The sequence below is a fragment of the Podarcis erhardii genome (assembly GCF_964252035.2).
Source record: "Podarcis erhardii genome assembly, chromosome: 8".
In the NCBI taxonomy this organism is placed as follows: domain Eukaryota; kingdom Metazoa; phylum Chordata; class Lepidosauria; order Squamata; family Lacertidae; genus Podarcis; species Podarcis erhardii.
This window is the reverse complement of record NC_138499.1, coordinates 1773170-1793098: the sequence shown is the minus strand read 5'-3', so window position 1 is coordinate 1793098 and position 19929 is coordinate 1773170. Positions and strand designations below refer to the sequence as shown.

The window sequence follows — 19929 nt, the reverse complement described above, 5'->3', positions numbered from 1 at the left end:
TTGAGATGGTAAACAGTTTAGTTCCTGAATCTCTTACATATATTGATAGTTTGCTCAGCTTAACAGATACTTGCCAGGCTGTATTTGAAAAGGGAGGTGTAAGCTCCTACGGTCCAAAGACAACCAGAAAGCTTTTCCCATTTCCTTCCTCCTTGCAAGGAAATATTTGGGAAAGTCAAAATGCTTTCAGGATTGCTCTCCTCTACTGTTTCAGACACTATACTTATGCATGTGTGTTTGCCTTGTACATTTATGAATGTATGATTTATATATATGAGACCTTTGAATTCCTATAACAACACCCCTTCAGATATTTGAAGGCGCCTAGCTAGCATATGTCTTCTCAGACTCCTTTTTCCCAGGCCAAACATACCCAACTCTCTAAAATGTTCCACATAAGGCATGAAGAAATGCCTCCTTTCACCTGCCCTGGATTTTCCAACCTTCAGCTTCACAAATTCAGTCAGGCAACCATTTGCCATCACCCACCCGGCGCCAGATGTGTGTGCTCTCTCTTCCAAATTTCCAGCTGTCACAAAGCCTGGCTCCTAGCTCTTTTCCATGCGATGGGCGTAATGAATGGAAAGGGTCTAAGCCCCCAATGCCTTGTTCAGTGGAGGGCTTGGGGCTGAGTCCTTTGTATTTCCTCCTTTTACTTTTATCTGTGTTACCTGAAAAGGGAGAGGAATTCAAATCCACCTTCCTTAGTTTCTGCAATAGGCTGCAAACGAGAATGCAACAAAAACGGAAGCCCCCCAAAGGAACTGGAAGTCGGAGAAGAGCAACAGGGTGGTAAAGAAGAGAAACATTTATTTGTCATACAATTTTTGGAATTGGGGTTGCCAGACCTCCTAAAGTTTCCAGGTTTGTCTGGCCCCCTACAGGGGAGAAGGGGTGGGTTTGGATCTCCACTTGGGCAAGTGCGCCTTTATTTTTATTTATTTATATTAAGAAGACTATGAGTGCAGCTTGCAAGCTGCAGCCTGGCAGGATAATTATCACATAAACTCTCTGGAATCTGCGCTGTTATGTACTGAGTTGAATAGGATCCAAAAGGCAGCAGTCTGATTGGTCCTAGAACAATAGGGTCCAGAATGCAGCAGTCTGATTGGTCCATAGGAACCACCCAATCCAGCTCCAGGTGGAAGTGAATCCGCAACCTGATTGGCCTACAGGAGAATCCCGGAATTAGCCAATCACGTGGGGCAAATTGTGTAAATAATGTATATAAAGCAGACATTCAGGGGGAACTTCCATTCCTCCTCGCCACTATGAGCTGAATAAAGAACATGAAATCCACACTCAACTCCGAATATATTTCATGCCCCCTTCCCCTCTCCCAATTAACCTCCATCTCCAGGGCTCAGTGGTAAGAGGGAGAGGAGAGGGAGAATCACCAGGACCCACCCCTGTGACATCACCAGGGGATGCCCTCATGACATCAGCAGAAGCTTCCCCTAAGTCTAAGGTTTGGGTCCTGGAATCTCAGGGTCTAGGATGCTCACAACCAAGCAGTCCTATTCAGACCCTACCGTTCCTTGTTCAGGGAAATTCAGAGAAATGAAGATTTAGGTGTGCTACCTGTTCTTTTCTTAGGCTTGGCTTGGCTTTTTGCTCCTATGTGCAGTACAAACAAGAAACAGGTGCTGTACTGGGTTTTATATTTGTAGAAAACATTGCAGGCAGAGTCAGAGGAAACTCTTGTGTCAGAGCTGACATCTCCAAGCCGAGAGACTTCTCCAGCTGTTGATTTCTACCTGTCATCATGCAGCCACAAAGGCACAGAGCCCTTGCCTTTTACGAAGTAGCAAATCAAAGACAATTAGGGGCCTCCCAGCATAATTTTAAGCATGTTTACTTGGATTTTCAGTGAGACTGCTGCTGAGTCATTCTCTGGCCGCAAAAGAGGAAAATGTCTCTCTTAATGTCTCACTTATGGCTTATGTGTGTGGTACGGAAACTGTACTACCCAGGACAGGATGGCGTTGTGCAGAGTTGTTAAGGCAGCAGAGAGCATTGTTGGCTGCCCACTCTCCACCTTAGAGCAGATTTATGCCACAAGGTGCCATAGGAAGGCACTGGACATAGTAAAAGATCCATCGCATCCTGGTCACTGTCTCTTCGAGCTCCTGCCGTCGGGACGGAGATACAGGACGATGATGACAAGAACGAGCCGTCTCAAGAACAGCTTCTTCTCCAGAGCGATCTCGGCCCTGAATGGGAAACCTGGACTTTGAAAGTCATCTAATCTTCCTTGCTGTATTATATTATATTGTTTTAATTAGTGTTTTTATAGTTGTTCTGATTTTGAGTGGAGTGCCCTACCTGGGTGGATGGAGCAGCCAAGTAATTTCGTTGTCCCTGAGAGGGGGCAATGACAATAAAGATATTATTATTATTATTATTATTATTATTATTATTATTATTATTATTAATGCCATACTATTGCAAAGTACCTCCTTCCTCAGAAGGTCATTGTTGCAGACCTCAAATGGAGCACAAAGTCATTGCTTAAGTATTATGCTGTCTCCAACATGCTAGAAATGCAGGTATATAGGGTGGGATTCAATGTCACGCTGTGAACGTTCTGCCTCCAAAGCATTTCAGCTCACCAGACAGAGCCATCCCTGTGCGTGCTCTTCCAGGGCTTATACCGACTCCCCCAGAGTCAGTTTTGAGGGGGATGTCCCATTGCATAAGCTGAAGTCTGCAGAACATTGCATGCATTGATGATGCTAGCTTAAATTTGATAGCAACAACCTCAGCAGAATTTGTGTCAGCCCCTTTCATAGGAAGAAAGGGCATCTCAGAAGTGACATGTCTCTCAAGTGATGGGAAGGACAAAAACCTGTGATTTACCGTATTTTTCACTCTATAAAATGCATCAGACCATAAGACACACACAGTTTTTGGAGGAGGAAAACAAGAAAAAAAATATTCTGAATCCCAGAAGCCAGAACAGCAAAAGGGATCGCTGCGCAGCGATCCCTTTTGCTGTTCTGGCTTCAGCGATAGCTGCGCAGCCTGCATTCGCTCCATAAGACGCACACACATTTCCCCTTACTTTTTAGGAGGGAAAAAGTGTGTCTTATAGAGCGAAAAATACGGTATTATTCTTGTTATGGAATAGCTGGAGGCTGCCATGATTTGGAATCCCAGTTGCTAGAAACCACAAGAGGGGAGGGGGTAATAATAATAATAATAATAATAATAATAATAATAATAATAATAATAATTTATTATTTATACCCTTGTGCTCAGGTGCTGCTTGCTGGCTTCCCATAATGGGCTTCTGGTCAGCCACTATAAGAACAGGATACTGGATTAGCTGGTCCCAATTTGGCCTGATTTTGCAGACTCTTCTTAAGAAGAATCCTCACACGGCTAAGGGAGCTGGGCATGTTTAGCCTGGAGAAGAGGAGGTTAAGGGGTGATGTGATGGCCATGTTCAAATATATAAAAAGATGTCACATAGAGGAGGGAGAAAGGTTGTTTTCTGCTGCTCCAGAGAAGCGGACACGGAGCAATGGATCCAAACTACAAGAAAGAAGATTCCACCTAAACATTAGGAAGAACTTCCTGACAGTGAGAGCTGTTCGACAGTGGAATTTGCTGCCAAGGAGTGTGGTGGAGTCTCCTTCTTTGGAGGCCTTTAAGCAGAGGCTTGACACCCATATGTCAAGAGTGCTCTGATGGTGTTTCCTGCTTGGCATGGGGTTGGGCTCGATGGCACTTGTGGTCTCTTCCAACTCTATGATTCTATGATTCTAAGAGAAAGTATGGAATAGGAGGAGACCAAGTATGATGTACTACCTTGTTTGGAACACCAACAGGACGTGGGAAAAGGCCAAAGGTTGCCCCCTCACACATACCCCCCCCCCAGATCCCATAGTAGCTCAGAAGCTGCAGTTCCCAGAAGTCGGGTGCATGTCCACAGTGGGGTCAGTTCATCAGCTCAGCATCGTGTAAGAAATGGCCCACAGGTCTCTAAAGAGAAGCATTACCGGAGGTGAAGCGAGGGGATATCATTGGCCCACCAAGGTGACTTCCAGCCGAGGGTACCAGCGCCACAGCAGAATATGCTGCAGAGACTCTTCAGGTGCGACACAGGTGGCTGCTATAGCCCAGCCGTCTCCGAGGAAGTGGCAAATGTCCGATATGCAGCAAATGCACGGAGAAAGGCTACCTGAGACCAAAGGCTACCTGAAGCATCCTCTAAAATGCTGCGGCAGGAGGCTCTCGCACGCTCAGCATCCACATTGGCCGTAGCCTGCGTCTTGCAGCGGGAGATGGAGGCTGCTGTGCTGGAATTCGTTCCTGAGGAACAGCCTCTCCAACATCTCCTGCAGGCTGCGCTCCACGTTCTCACCTGGAAGAGAGGAGGAGAGAAGGAAGCCTGGGCCAGGTTGGAGGAGGAAGAGGGAGAGGGAGAGAGGAAGAAGGCCCGGCAGTGGACAGGCAAGTCTCCTGTTTGCACTTATTCTGATTATTACAGGTACATAGGAAGAGTGGCAAATGAAATTAATGGACTATGCAGAATTAGACAAAATGACAGGAGGGATTCGAAACCTGCGGGACCAGAGATTCTTAGAGGACTGGAGTAAATATTTGAACTATTTGCAAAGGAATTTGTAACAAATAGATTACGCTAGTAGGACTGCAAGAAGTTCTGTAAGGAGGACTTTGTGAAATATTGCAAGAAAGACTTTGAAAAGAATATTAGTTAAGGGTAATTAAAAGTAACAGAGAAATTAAGAAATGCAGATGAAGCGATAAAGAACGGAAAATCTTCAGAGGTAGTTGACGGGAGTCTAAAAAAATTGTACAAGATAAAAATGTATGTTAAATGACTGGTGGAAATGATATGTTAAAAATTAATAAAAATGTATATATATATAAAAACAAAAGGCACCGAGGCTGTGGATAAAGGTGAGGTGGGAGGGAGGCTGTTTGATGGACTGGTTGTGCCACAATAATAGCAGCGCTGTTGGCACAGACCGGTCTCTGCCCCTCCCAATGTTCCGTGCCAGGAAAGCAGACTGCTGTATTACTTAATATTAGCAAAGCGCCCTTCTCTGCCGGTGCTTGCCGGTCCAGAAATAGAACCTGCTGCTGCGCACCCATTCATTATCTCAACCCCCTGAGAAATGCACATTCCTTCAGAGAAGTCTGGCTGGCGCCCCTGCAAACCATCACCCCACCCCTACCTTCCTCCGCCTGTCAGATTGGCTTGAAGGCCCTTTGTGACCTTGCTTGGCAGCCGGGCGGGTAATTAGCACCTACCCAACCTGCTGCAAACCCCACAGCTTCACGCAAGACTGGCGCAAGCTAATAAATACTATTTAAAGCAAGCTTGAGCAACCGGCAGGCTTCTGCCTAATGGCATGCTTGGGGCGGGGGAAGGAGCCGAGAGGAGAAGAGGCGACAGTGTGATGCCGCAGCAAAATAAGCTAATGCTGCTTTAGGCTGCGTCAGCAGAAATCGGGTGGCCCGATCAAGGTAATACCGTAGTTCCACTCTGTTCTGCCTTGGTCGGACCACTCCTGGAGTCCTGTGTTCAGTTCCGGGCACCACAATTTACGAAGGATGTTGACAAGTGTGCAGAGGAGGGCGAATGAGGTGATCAAGGTCAGGCATAGGCAAACTCGGCCCTCCAGATGTTTTGGGACTACAATTCCCATCATCCTAGCCACTGTGATCCACGCAACGGTCACCTCCAGACTGGGTTATTGTAACTCGCTCTACGTGGGGCTGCCCTTGAGACTGACCCAGAAACTCCAGCGGGTGCAGAATGCCGCGGCGAGACTCCTTATGGGGTCTTCGCTGCGAGATCACATTCACCCAGTGCTCTACCAGCTGCACTGGCTCCCGGTGGAGTACAGGATCAGGTTCAAGGTGCGGGTTTTCACCTTTAAAGCCCTATATGGCTTAGGACCCTTGTACCTACGGACCTCCTCTCCTGGTATGTCCCACGGAGGACCTTATGGTCTTCAAACAAAAATATCTTGGAGGTCCTGGGCCACAGGGAGGTTAAGCTGGTCTCAACCAGAGCCAGGGCTTTTTCGGCCGTGGCCCCGATCTGGTGGAACGCTCTGTCACAAGAGACTAGGGCCATGCGGGACCTGACATCTTTCCGCAGGGCCTGCAAGACAGAGCTGTTCCACCAGCCTTTGGCCAAGGCACAGTCTGAACCCCTCCTTCGGTAATCCTCACAGAACTCTAGCCCAATGGTTGCCATGAATTTGACTCTGAATTGATTTTAGAATGAATTGATTTTAGGATGCTGTGTTACTTTTATTGTTGTTAGTCGCTCGGCTGGGGAGGGCGCGATATAAATAAAATATTATTATTATTATTATTATTATTATTATTATTATTATTCCTGACCACTGGTCCTGGTAGCTAGGCATCATGGGAGTTGTAAGTCCCAAAACATCTGGAGGGCCGAGTTTGCCTATGCCTGATCAAGGTTCTGGAAACTAAGCCTGATGAGGAATGGTTGAAGGAACTGGGTATGTTTAGCCTTGAAAAGAGGAGACTGAGAGGAGATCGGATAACCATCTCCAAATATCTGAAGGGTTGCCAAATGGAAGATGGAGCAAGCTTGCAGCATTCGAACCAATGACTTCAAGCTACGAGAAAGGGGTTTCCATTTAAACATCAGCAAGAGCTTTCTAGCAACAAGAGCTGTTTGACAGTGGAACAGACTCCCTCAAAAGGCGATGGTGTCTCTTTCCTTGGAGGTATTTAAGCAGAGGTTGGACAGCCATGTGTCAAGGACTTTTAGCTCCGATTCCTGCATTGCACGGGGTTGGACTAGATAATAATAATAATAATAATAATAAATAATAAATTTTTATTTATACCCCGCCCTTCCCAGTTCAGAAAACCGGGCTCAGGGTGGCTAACAAGAAATTTAAAACACTTTTGACCATTGGAGGTCCTTTCCAGATCTAGAATTCTATGCTTCCATGATTAACCTGTTCATTTGGACTCTGCTAACCTCGGCCATTTAGGCAAAGAGCAGATCAGACACGGTGGACTCAGGAGGATACCAAGCACAGCTCAATCTCTGTGTCATTTTGTGCCAGCTGCCTGGGGAAATTATGCTGACTCTCGGTGACGATTTTACAAGGCTGACTTGGCATCTTGGAAAACGCCCGCCCATCAGCAGAATAAGAAGCTAAAGAACCTGGAAAAGGAAGGAAGGAAGGAAGGAAGGAAGGGGAGCCTCAGCAGATGAGGAAACAAAGCTGCTGTAAATTGAAAGCTCTGGGAGGCGTCAAAGAGAAGCAGCCAAACAATTGCCAGAGGCAAAAGTACGCAGAGCTGCAAAACTAAATTTCACCACAGTACTCGCTTCTTTTGGACTTCCAGGACTCTCTAGCTGGGTTCTGAGACTCTCCCTAGGCCATATCCCCTCCATAAGAATGTGCTTTTTAACATCTACATGCAGCCGCTGGGAGAGATCATCAGGGGGTTTGGGCTGGATGTCCATCAATATGCGGATGATACCCAGCTCCACCTCTCTTTCAAATCAGAACCAGTGAAGGCGGTGAAGGTCCTGTGTGAGTGCCTGGAGGCGGTTGGAGGATGGATGGCGGCTAACAGATTGAGGTTGAATCCTGACAAGACAGAAGTACTGTTTTGGGGGGACAGGGGGCGGGTGGGTGTGGGGGATTCCCTGGTCCTGAATGGGGCAACTGTGCCCCTGAAGGACCAGGTGCGCAGCCTGGGAGTCATTTTGGACTCACAGCTGTCCATGGAGGCACAGGTCAAATCCGTGTCCAGGGCAGCTGTTTACCAGCTCCATCTGGTATGCAGGATGAAACCCTCCCTGTCCGCAGACTGTCTCGCTAGAGTGGTGCATGCTCTGGTTATCTCCCGCTCAGACTACTGCAATGCGCTCTATGTGGGGCTACCTTTGAAGGTGACCCGGAAACTACAAATAATCCAGAATGCGGCAGCCAGACTGGTGACTGGGAGCGGCCGCTGGGACCACATAACACCGGTCCTGAGAGATCTGCATTGGCTCCCAGGACGTTTCTGAGCACAATTCAAAGTGATGGTGCTGACCTTGAAAGCCCTAAACGGCCTCGGCCCAGGATACCTAAAGGAGCGTCTCCACCCCCATCGTTCTGCCCAGATACTGAGGTCCAGCACCAAGGGCCTTCTGGTGATTCCCTCATTGCAAGAAGTCAAGTTACAGGGAACCAGGCTAGGGCCTTCTCGGTGGTGGCACCTGCTGTTATGTACTGAGTTGAATAGGATCCAAACTGCAGCAGTCTGATTGGTCCTAGAACAATAGGATCCAAAATGCAGCAGTCTGATTGGTCCTAGAACAATAGGATTCAGAATGCAGCAGTCTGATTGGTCCTAGAACAATGCAGCAGTATGATTGGTTGGCAGGAACCACCCAATCATGCTCCAGATAGAAGTGAATCCACAACCTGATTGGCTTACAGTAGAATTCCAGAATTAGCCAGTCATGTGCAGCCCATTGTGTAAATAATGTATATAAAGCAGATACTTTGTGTTGTGTATTGAGTCAAAGGATTTTATATCTGTATTATTATTGTCTGTATTTGCATTAGGGTAAAGTAACTGCCTTTTGGTTCCAGAGGATACAGCTACTATTGGTTCATTTAAGCTGCTGCATTTGGATCCTCTGTCTTATTGGTTGCCTCCAAAAGGCAGGACTGTGATTGCCTGATATTGTTCCCTCCAAAATGTATCCCTTCTAGCTAGTTCCCTGTCCCTATAAATGTAGCTCTCCCCTCCTCAAGTCCCAGTCTTGTTGCTTTAATAAAAAAGTGTTACTAGAGAACTGTCTCCAGCATATTATGTCAAGAGAGCTGAAATCACAAACCCCACGTCACAACACTTTGAGGGGACTTTCATTCATTCCTCCTCACCACTATGAGCTGAATAAAGAGCATGAAATCACTTTGCGACTCTGAGTATATTTCACCCGCCCTGTGGAACTCCCTCCCACCAGATGTCAAAGAGAAAAACAACTACCTGACATTCAGAAGACATCTGAAGGCAGCCCTGTTTCAGCCGGAAAGACGAGGCGACCCTCCCCTCCTTACCTGTCTTGGCCGACACTTTGAACCTGCCGGACGCGCCGTGCTCCACCGCAAACCTCTCGGCCTTTTCTTCGGGGACGCAGCTCTCCAGGTCACTCTTGTTGCCCAGGAGGAAAAGATTGGCTTGGCAGGGGAGAAGGAGAAAGAACAGGAAGATCTGAGAACAGGTGCTGGGGCTAAAGGCTCTGAGGCCCTGGCAGGGCAGGAGACGGCCAGTTCATGTACGGTAGGAAGGATATTTGCAGCTCCAACATTTGTTAACAATTCTGTTTGGGCCAGCAGCGTTTTCAGCTGCTGAGACTCCTGAGATACTACTGGTTAAATTCATTACAACAACAAAAACACCACCCACAATTACTTTTTTTATAGATATTCGTTATCAATTTGATAGGCAGATGTTAAGAAAGGATTGGGGAAAAGAACGTGTGGTTGCTGTATTGCCTATTCAATGGGAGAGTGTTTTTACTTCTATAGCAAAGGTAAATGGACCTTAAATTATGACTTATACAACGGAAAATAATATTTTGAATTTATTGAACTCCACTATGTTTGCATAGAAAAGGACTGCCTAAGACTGCATTTTGTTGGAGATGTAATAAGGATAATGCTTCTTTAAAAATCATGTTTTTACAATGTCTTATACTTATTAAGATTTGGGAGAAAGTAGTGGATTATATGAGGGACGCGGGTGGCGCTGTGGGTTAAACCACAGAGCCTAGGACTTGCCAATCAGAAGGTCAGCGGTTTGAATAATTGCTCGGTCCCTGCTCCTGCCAACCTAGCAGGCCCCCCCCCCCCCCGCTGAGTTTACCTGTGCCTTATTTATTTAGGACAATGCTTCTCAGAGTGACCAATACTGCCTCCTGGTGGTCAGTGGGATTACCTAGGGCAGGCTTTCCCAAACTTGGGCCTCCAGCTGTTTTGGGACTACAATTCCCATCATCCCTGACCACTGGACCTGATAGGTAGGGATGATGGGCGTTGTAGTCCAAAAACAGCTGGCGATGACAGGTTACGGTACGACTGGATCAAGTTCATCCGTTTTACTGAATTCATCAACCAAAATACTTTTAATTGCATAAATGTGCCATGCATTGCGACCCTTTGTCAGGCGTGCGTGCAGGAGCCAGGCCCTGTGACCAATAGGACTCTGCAGGACTGGGGCCTTCGTAAGGCGCGGCCACACAGGTGAGGCCGATCGGTAACTCACAGCACCTGGTGGCAAGAGCTGGGAAGGGATATAAGATCAGCATTTTCCCTTCCGCTCTTTGCCACAGCAACACACTTCCTGCCTTGCTGCGTTTGACTCCCTGCTTCTTGATCCTTGGACCCCTAACTTTGTGACTCCTTGCTTCCTGACCCTCAGACCCTCGGCTTCTTGACTCCCGGCGCTTGGAGCCTCGGACTCTTGGCTTCCGGACTCCTGGCTTCTGGACCCCTGGCTTCCTGCTCCCACCCTGCCATCTTGCCCCCGGTCCCAATGTCCCCAGTCTTCGATCGCCCATGAACCGGACCGTGACACTCCCGTCCAGCTCTGCAACCCTATGATTTTGCGTCTGTGTGTCAGGCTGCTGTTAAAGGCGCAGGTGCAGAGGCGGAGGGGGGAAAGTGGCCACCGACCCCTCTGTGTACCCCGGGACTCTTCCTTTCCCCCTGCCCTCTCACTTACCATCTGCGCAGTACTGCCTGGCCAGGTACAGCCAGTGCAAGAGGCTGTCAAAGGAGAGGAGGTGCTGCAAGCTGTACACAAGGAGCACAGCATCCGCGTTCCGGTAGTAGCTCCTGCTCAGGGACAGGAATCGCTCCTCCCCAGCTGTGTCCCACAGGGAAATCTGCGCAGGTCGAAAAAGCAGGTGGTTAGAGCGCCAAACAGGGGAACTCCCTGCCACAGGAAACTTATGAGAGACCAACTGGAACCTAGAGGGGGATTCATCTGGGTTTTTGTGATGGCCTAGTCAGGTATGAAGCTCAACATCAAAAAAACGAAGATCATGGCCACTGGGCCCATCATCTCCTGGCAAATAGAAGGGGAAGAAATGGAGGCAGTGAGAGATTTTACTTTCTTGGGCTCCATGATCACTGCAGATGGTGACAGCAGTCACGAAATTAAAAGATTGCCTGCTTCTTGGGAGAAAAGCAATGACAGACCTAGACAGCATCTTAAAAAGCAGAGACATCACCTTGCCAACAAAGGTCCATATAGTAAAAGCTCTGGTTTTCCCAGTAGTGATGTATGGAAGTGAGAGCTGGACCATAAAGAAGGCTGATTGCCAAAGAATGGATGCTTTTGAATTCTGGTGCATGTTTGCAACCCTCAGCGGCACGTCTGCGCATGCACGGGTTGCGATTCGCCGCTTCTGCGCATGCACAAAGTGCGATTTAGTGCTTTTGCACATGCGCGACCCCCGAAACCAACCCATTCTGGTACCTCTGGGTTTCGGCGGGTCCCTAACCTGAAAAAACACAACCTGAAGCATCTGTAACCCGAGTTATGACTGTACTTAACAGGGTGTGGTCTGTTCATTGCAAGAAGAGTAGAAAGAGGGGGACGCTTTGCAAGTGGGCTAAACAGGATATGCAAAAGGTTTAATTTGTAGAATCATTGCATTTATCAAGCTGGAAGGGTGTCCAACTTTGTGAGTTTAAACTCTGCTGCTAGGGGCTCCCTCCCACTGGAGAGTGTGTTAAGCCCCAAATTTTGAATCTAGGCACACCCAGCCGGTGCTTTTATTATTCACCACACACACCCATGGGTCACAAGACCCTATATCCCCATCCTCCATGACAGAAACAGCCCTCCTCCTCTCTGAGAGGGGAACGCAGAGCAGCATGCAGGAGAATCTCAGCTTCCACAGCAAGCATTGTGGCCCCCAGGAAAGTGAGCCCAGATCTAGGTTTCAAACGGAAGTGATTGAAGGGAAAGTGAAATTACTGAAGGCCGCATACAGCAGACTATTAGAATGGGAGACGAAAGACGAAAAGATAAAATCAGTTATGATTAAATGGGCACAAGATGTAGGTCACAACATTATGATGGAAGATTGGGAAAAATTATGGAAAACTGATTTAAAATTTACAGATTGTTCCCTGTTGAAGGAGAATTATAAGATGATGATGTACAGATGGTACATGACACCAGTGCAGTTAGGGAAAATGTATAAAACTAGTTCAAATATATGTTGGAAGTGTAAGGAAAAGGAGGGGACATTTTATCATATGTGGTGGGATTGTAATGTAATTTTAAAATTTTGGGAAATGATATACAACGAATTGAAGAAAATGTTCCATCTAACATTTGTTAAAAAACCTGAAGCATTTTTGTTAGGGATTGTAGGGAAAGATCTGCCAGAAAAGCTGAAAAACATCTTCATGTCTGCGACAACAGCCGCAAGAGTTCTGGTAGCACAAAGATGGAAGACTGAAGAAATTCCAACTAAAGAATCATGGCAAGAAAAATTGACGGACTATGCAGAACTGGCAAAACTGACATACAAGCTACGGGACAAGGATAACTGTGACTTTACAGATGAATGGGAACCCTTTACAAAGACGCAACAAAGCGAACTGGACTCCTTGGCTGGCTTTGAATAAACATGCACAAACTTTTCTATTGATGATAATCAGCTAAAAAGTTTGAGGATCTATAAAACTGTGTAACATACATGCAGAAAACAGCATTCTTAGAGAAATCAAAGACTGGAACTGAGGGAAGCCGGGGGGGGGGGGGGAGGATTGTGGTGGGGGGGGGAGGGAGGAAAAATGGGGGTAAAAATAAGGATGATATGTTTCTGGATAATATGTTTTGTTTCAATTTTGAATATATATTTTTTAAGGAAATTGAGCCCCTGCCCCTCTCAGAATCATAAGAGGGACCAAGCCATCAACTCCAACCCTGTATAAGCCCAAGCACCCAAGTTAGCTTACGAAGGTGCATGGACCCTGCTGTTTCTCCCTCTCCCTTTCCCCCTTTCATGAGGCAGGGAGTTCCAGGGGCAAGCCACCAACCAAATGAGCTGCGCGGGAAGCGGGCCCTTACCTGGACCTGGCAATTCCTGCTGTTGAGCTTCAGGGGCAGGGTTTTCTCGCACGTGTAGCTGTGCTGGCCGGGCGGGTGGTCGCCCTCCAGGAAACGCCCCAGCTTGATCCGATGGAAGAGCGTGGTCTTCCCCACCCCAAAATCGCCCAGGAGGATCATCTTGAACCTGGGGCTCCTCGTCCCTGCCATGGCTAGGCTTCTTCACCAGCAGCAGGTGTGGCACACACCTGACGGGCAGAGATGTTCTTTGGCCAAGCGAGAGAAGGAGACCTTGAAGTCACGGCTCAGCTGTGGGGAGGAGGAAATGTGGCCGGGTTTGTTCAAGGAGGGGAATAGATGTTTGCTTTCTCTCTCCCTCTTTTCTGGAGAAGGAGGGATCCAGTACGCAAACACTTCCCCGTTGCTGGAAGAGACAAAGCCCAGATCCAGATGCAAGCTAGTTAGGAGAGATCTGCCCAAGTTGGATCACCTTCATTTCCACATTTCTTAATTTTTAAAAATAATTATCTTTATTCATTTAAATTACACACATACACAAAGAATTTGCAATCTCATACTACAAAAAGAAAATCAAAGGAAAAAGAATCAAGGAAAAAGAAAAGAAAATATAGAAAGAAGAAAGAAGAAAAAGCAGATTTACGGGCATTAAAAAACTTAATCTTCCTAATTAATACTTAAATAAAAAAGACTTCTGACAAAACGAGTCTTCCAATCATTCTCATTGTACTGTTTATACTGTCGTCGTCCCCCCCCCCCGTTTTATATTTTTTAATATTGTTCCTGTCTACTCCACATACAGTATTTGTTGTGTTTACAAGTATCGCTCAAGTTCTGCTAATATGGTGTGGTGGGTACAATATGATCTTATATAATCCTTAAATATTCTCCGTTCTCCAGATATTTTCTGGTTCAATACTCCTCTAACTCTTCCTTGTCAGTTACAGATAGGTAGCCGTGTTGGTCTGCCATAGTCAAAACAAAATAATTTTTTTTCCCTTCCAGTAGCACCTTAAAGACCAACTAAGTTAGTTCTTGGTACGAGCTTTCGTGTGCATGTATCTGAAGAAGTGTGCATGCACACGAAAGCTGTGTGCATGCACACGAAAGCTGTACGAGCTTTCGTGTGCATGCACACTTCTTCAGATACATGCACACGAAAGCTCGTACCAAGAACTAACTTAGTTGGTCTTTAAGGTGCTACTGGAAGGGAAAAAAAAATTATTTTGTTCTTTCTTGTCAGTTTTGCTAGTTGTAAATATTCTTACATGAGTATCTGCCAATCTGTGATTGTCGGTACTGTTTCGTTTTCCCGCTTCCTCGCCACAAGAATTCTTGCTGCTGTGGTGGCACACATGAACAGTGGTCTTATGTCTTTTTAATTTCTAGTGGTGGTAAAATGCCTAAAAGAAAGATCTCTGGTTTTTGTTGTTTTTTTAAAGTGAGTCATGGAATTGTAGAGTTGGAATGTGAACCAAAGATTCATTTAGTCCAGCCCCCTACAATGTCGACCCACAAAGGGGACACAGAAACTGAAGGATGCCTACATTTGTGCATTGGACTGCTTCATTCAGTGTGGTGCTGGCCTTTAAAGCCCTAAACGGCCTCGGCCCAGTAGACCTGGAGGAGCGTCTCCACCTCCACACTGAGGTCCAGCGCCGAGGGCCTTCTGGCAGTTCCCTCATTGAGAGAAGCCCAGTTACAGGGAACCAGGCAGAGGGCCTTCTTGGTGGTGGCACCCACCCTCTCGTCAGATGTCAAGGAAATAAACAACTTATCTGACTTTTAGAAGACATCTGAAGGCAGTTTTTAATGTTTGATGTTTTATTGTATTTTTAATATTTTGTTGGAAGCTGCCCAGAGTGGCTGGGGAAACCCAGACAGCTGGGCAGGGTATAAATAAATAAATATAATAATAATAATAATAATAATAATAATAATAATAATACAGTGGTACCTCTGGTTGCAAATGGGATCCGTTCCAGAGTCCCGTTCGCAACATGAGCAGAATGCAACCCACAGCGGCACGATTCGCCACTTCTGTGCATGTGTGTGACATCATTTTGAGCGTCTGCGCATGCGCGAGCGGCGAAACCCGGAAGTAACCCTTTCCGGTACTTCCGGGTCACCGTGGGACGCAACCTGAAAACGCTCAGCCTGAAGCAAATGCAACACAACGTATGGCTGTAATAATGATGATCATCAACATCAGTGCAAGATTACTTCTCTGCAGAGCCACAACAGGTGTAAATGTGAAGATTAAAAACCACCGGCTGGCAAATGGAAAAACAAACAAAGGCTTCTACCAGCACCAACTTAGCATGACATTCAGCGCAGATTTCTTTAGCAAACATTGAAGCGCATTCAACAGAAAGGCATAGCAGACAAAAACGTGTACAGAAAAAGATCTGGCTGATTAAATGGCACACATAACCTTTTTTTAAGTGAAACTCCATTTTTGGCTACCTTTTCCACGGGGAAATAAACACCCCCCTTTTACTGCATAAAATACAGTATAAAAACACGAATAACAATAAAATTCAAAAATCAATTTAGGGGAAATAAGCATTAGATAATCCCCAGGGCTAGCTGGCTGAGTTGGACCTAGTTGGGCCAGCGAGAAGGCCAGGGGAGAATTAGCTGTGGGATCCCAGAGAGGGTAATCTTCATAAAAAGGGGAAGGGGAGGGAAGGAAGGGGAATAAAAGATCAGGCAAAATTCAAATTAAAGGCCAGGCGGAATAGCTCTGTCTTACAGGCCTGACAGAAGGAGGTTAAATCCTGCAGGGCCCTAGTCTCATGGGACAGAGCATTCCACCAGTTCGGAGCCATCACTGGAAAGGCCCTGGCCCTGGGGGAGGATAGTCTGGCTTCCTTAGGGCCCGGGACCTCTAAACTATGGTTGTTCATGGACCTTAAGGTCCTCTGCGGGGCAGACCAGGAGAGGCGGTCCCGTACATACGAGGGCCCTAAGGCACAAAGGGCTTTAAAGGTCAAGACTTGAACCTGACCCTATACTCCACGGGGAGCCAGAAGCTTCGTTGCCTCCAACTGTGGAGGGCAGAGCAGAGCTATCCTGGCTAGGAGCCATCGATACCACCCCCCTCCATGAATATCAATATAGTTGGGATCTCCTTTCTTGTAACTTGAAGCCATGGGTTCGAGTCCTACCCTCCGGAGCAGCAGAAAGCAAGCTTGCTCCATCTTCCCTGTGACGGCCCTTCAGAGAACTATCCTAGAACCTCTCAGTCTTATCCTCTCCAAACTAAACATCCAGAACCTTTATCATATTAGTTGCTCTCCTCTGTCCACCTTCCAACTTATTATTATTATTATTATTATTATTATTATTATTATTATTATTAATAATAATAATAATCTAATGTAGCCAGGACCAGACAGAGGACTTCAGGTGGGTTGTACACTAGACATCTGCTGATACAGCCTAGAAGGTAAAAGGTAAGGGACATGGGTGGCGCTGTGGTCTAAACCACCGAGCCTCTTGGGCTTGCCGATCGGAAGGTCTGCGGTTCGAATCCCTGTGACGGGGTGAGCTCCAGTTGTTCAGTCCCAGCTCCTTCCAACCTAGCAATTGAAAAGCATGCCAGCGCAAGTAGATAAATAGGTACGGCTGCGGTGGGAAGGTAAACGGCGTTTCAGTGCGCTTTGGCTTCCATCATGGTGTCCCATTGCGCCAGAAGCGGTTTAGCCCTGCTGGCCACATGACCTGGAAAGCTGTCTGTGGACAAACACCGGCTCCCTCGGCCTGAAAGCGAGATGAGCGCCGCAACCCCATAGTCGCCTTTGACTGGATTTAACCACCCAGGAGTCCTTTACCTTTACAGTGGACGCTCGGGTTGTGAACGTGATCAGTGCGTGGGGATACACGTTCGCAACCCGCAGCGTTCGCAACCCGTAGTGGCGCATCTGCCACACGCGGGTTGCGATTCGGCGCTTCTGTGCATGTGCAAAGCACGATTGCTGAAACTCAGAAGTAACCCGTTCCGGTACTTATGGGTTTTGACAGGTCTGTAACCCAAAAAAATGTAACCTGAGGTATGACTGTACCTTTTTACAGCCTAGAATTGCATTAACTGTTTTTGCTGCTGCATCACACTGTTGGCTCATGTTAAGTTTGTGGTCCACCAAGACCCCTACATCCTTTTCACATGCCAAGCCAGGCGTCCCCCGTCCTGTATGTGTGTATCCAGATTATTCCTGCCTTTGTGTAGAACCTTACATTTCCCCGCCACTGGTATTCAGATCCTTGGTCCAAACCCCAGAGACATACACACAGCCCGCCCTTGAGAGCACCCCCCTTCTGCCAGAGTGAGGGACAGCGTGGCAGAACCCCATAAAACAGGGCCAGAAAGAGGCACCCCATCCCAACCCAGCTCCTCCACCAACTGAGACATGGAATGTCTTGCCAGGGCTCATCTACCTTGTCTGTCCTCGCGCCAGCCGCCCACTTTGACCAAGAGGCTTCTTCCTCCGAGGGATCCCCGGAGAGATGCTCGCCTTGCCAGTCACATGCCAGTCACAAGGCCAATGTCCAGAGAGGGCTGTCTGTTCTCCTCCAGGAGCTCCTGAAGAGGCCTTAAGCCTCCGGGGGTGTGGTAAGAGGTTGGCACCAATGGCCGCCTTTCCCTGACCCAGCCTAGTTCCTTGTCTCCGACGGGAGATGGCAAGAAGCAGGGCAAATGTCGCCCACGTCGCATCAGATCTTTATTTGGCTCTTTATGTGGGGCTAAGGTTTGTTTGTTTTCTAGTTTTACAGCAGCGAGAATTCTTCGCCTCTCCTCCGAGCTCAGAAACGGCGCGTTTGCGAACCGTGAAATGCTGGCGCTTGAAGCACAGCCAAGTGCCCTTGAGGTTGCCTGGAGTGGCAAAGGAAGCTGGCAGCTGGCAGACTCATCTGGGGAGACCGAGGTCCCAGGCGGCTGTTTATTAGGGTACCCCGTCCTCCGTCACTTCTGGATGGAAATCTGCACTGGGAGGACATTGTCGCAGGTGAACTAGGTTGTCTGTATCTAAGGAGCTCAAGGTGGTAATAATAATAATAATAATAATAATAATAATAATAATAATAATAATTTATTATTTATACCCAGCCCATCTGGCTGGGTTTCCCCAGCCACTCTGGGCAGCTTCGAACAGGACACTAAAATACAATAACCCAAACAAAAAATTCCTTCCAGTAGCACCTTAAAGACCAACTAAGTTAGTTCTGGGTATGAGCTTTCGTGTGCATGCACACTTCTTCAGATACACTGAAACAGAAGTCACCAGACCCTTCTAAATAGTGGGAAGGTGGGGAGAGGTATTACTCAGAAGGGTGGTGGGAATGGGTGACTGGCAGATAGCTGTGATGAGCCGACTGCAATAGGTCTTACAGGAAAAAGCAAGGGGTGAGAAGGTGAAAAATGGCTTTGTCATGTATAATGAGATTAGAATCCAATGTCTTTGTTCAGACCAGGTCTCTCCATGGTTTTAAGTTTGGTAATACATTGCAATTCACTGGCAATTCAGCAGCTTCTCTTTCCAGTCTATTTCTGAAATTCCTTTGTAATAGAACAGCTACTTTGAGATCTTGTATAGAATGTCCTGGGAGATTGAAGTGTTCTCCTACTGGTTTCTCTGTCTTGTGATTCCTGATGTCAGTTTTATGTCCGTTTATCCTTTGGCGTAAGGTTTGGCCTGTTTGTCCAATATAGAGAGCTGAAGGACACTGTTGGCATTATACATACAATAACCTATTAAACATTAAAAGTTTCCCTGAACAAGGCTGCCTTCAGATGTCTTCTAAAAGTCTGGTAGTTGTTGTTCTCTTTGACATCTGGTGGGAGAGTGTTCCACAGGGAGGGAGCCACCACAGAGAAGGCCCTCTGCCTGTAACTTGGCTTCTCGCAGCAAGGGAACCACCAGAAGGCCCTCAGCGCTGGACCTCAGTGTCCGGGCAGAATGATGGGGGTGGAGACGCATACATGGTTTGTTCTCCTCCCCACAACAACCCTGAGAGGTAGGCTCAGCTGAGAGGCAGTGACTAGCTCAAGGTCAGCCAGTGAGCGTCGTGGTGGGGATTCGAACCCTGGTCTCTCAAGTCCAAGTCCAAAACTCTTACCACTGCGCAACACACGTTGTGTTTGCAGCTAACGTAATGTTTACCTGTTGACTCCCTACCCGGCAGGAAGACCCATATGAGAGAAGCAGCGCATGGAGCCCCAGGACCCTTGATGTAAATCACAGGACAACTGGTGACGCCTCAGGGTCAAGGCAGCCCCCAGGTTTGATGGCCCACCAGGAGGAGCTGTGAAGGGAATACCTGGCTTTTTCTGCCTGGCTGGTCAGTCCTGGGCAGGCTACAGGAGTACTGCTCTTGGGGGACAGGGGGCGGGCGGGTGTGGAGGACTCCCTGGTCCTGAATGAGGCAACTGTGCCCCTGAAGGACCAGGTGCGCAGCCTGGGAGTCATTCTGGACTCACAGCTTTCCATGGAGGCACAGGTCAATTCTGTATCCAGGGCAGCTGTCTACCAACTCCACCTGGTACGCAGGATGAGACCCTATCCGCCCGTGGACTGTCTCACCAGAGTGGTGCATGCTCTAGTTATCTCACGCCTGGACTACTGCAACGCGCTCTACGTGGGGCTACCTTTGAAGGTGACCCGGAAACTACAACTAATCCAGAATGCGGCAGCTACACTGGTGACTGGGAGTGGCCGCTGAGACCATATAACACTGGTCTTGAAAGACCTACATTGGCTCCCAGGACGTTTCCGAGCACAATTCAAAGTTTGGTGCTGACCTTTA

The 19929-nt window shown here is 47.4% G+C and overlaps 1 protein-coding gene and 1 long non-coding RNA gene across 2 annotated transcripts in view; both read right to left on the bottom strand.

Annotated features, from left to right (window-relative positions):
• Positions 1 to 2437: 2437 nt before the first annotated feature.
• LOC309349166 overlaps positions 2438 to 19929 on the bottom strand; it is a 259434-nt gene continuing 241942 nt past the window's right edge. The window contains exon 3 of the long non-coding RNA XR_014159789.1: positions 2438 to 2939. This is a non-coding gene — a long non-coding RNA (uncharacterized lncRNA). The remainder of the gene's footprint in view (positions 2940 to 19929) is intronic.
• On the bottom strand, positions 3793 to 18145 carry LOC309348981 (ras-related protein Rab-19-like). The gene is made up of 5 exons (XM_081874821.1): positions 17563 to 18145; positions 13126 to 13413; positions 10759 to 10921; positions 9093 to 9212; positions 3793 to 4369 (listed from the first exon to the last, which is right to left on the bottom strand). Exons 2-5 carry the CDS (start codon positions 13312 to 13314, stop codon positions 4248 to 4250), a joined length of 594 nt encoding a protein of 197 aa, XP_081730947.1. The 5' UTR covers positions 13315 to 13413; positions 17563 to 18145; the 3' UTR covers positions 3793 to 4247.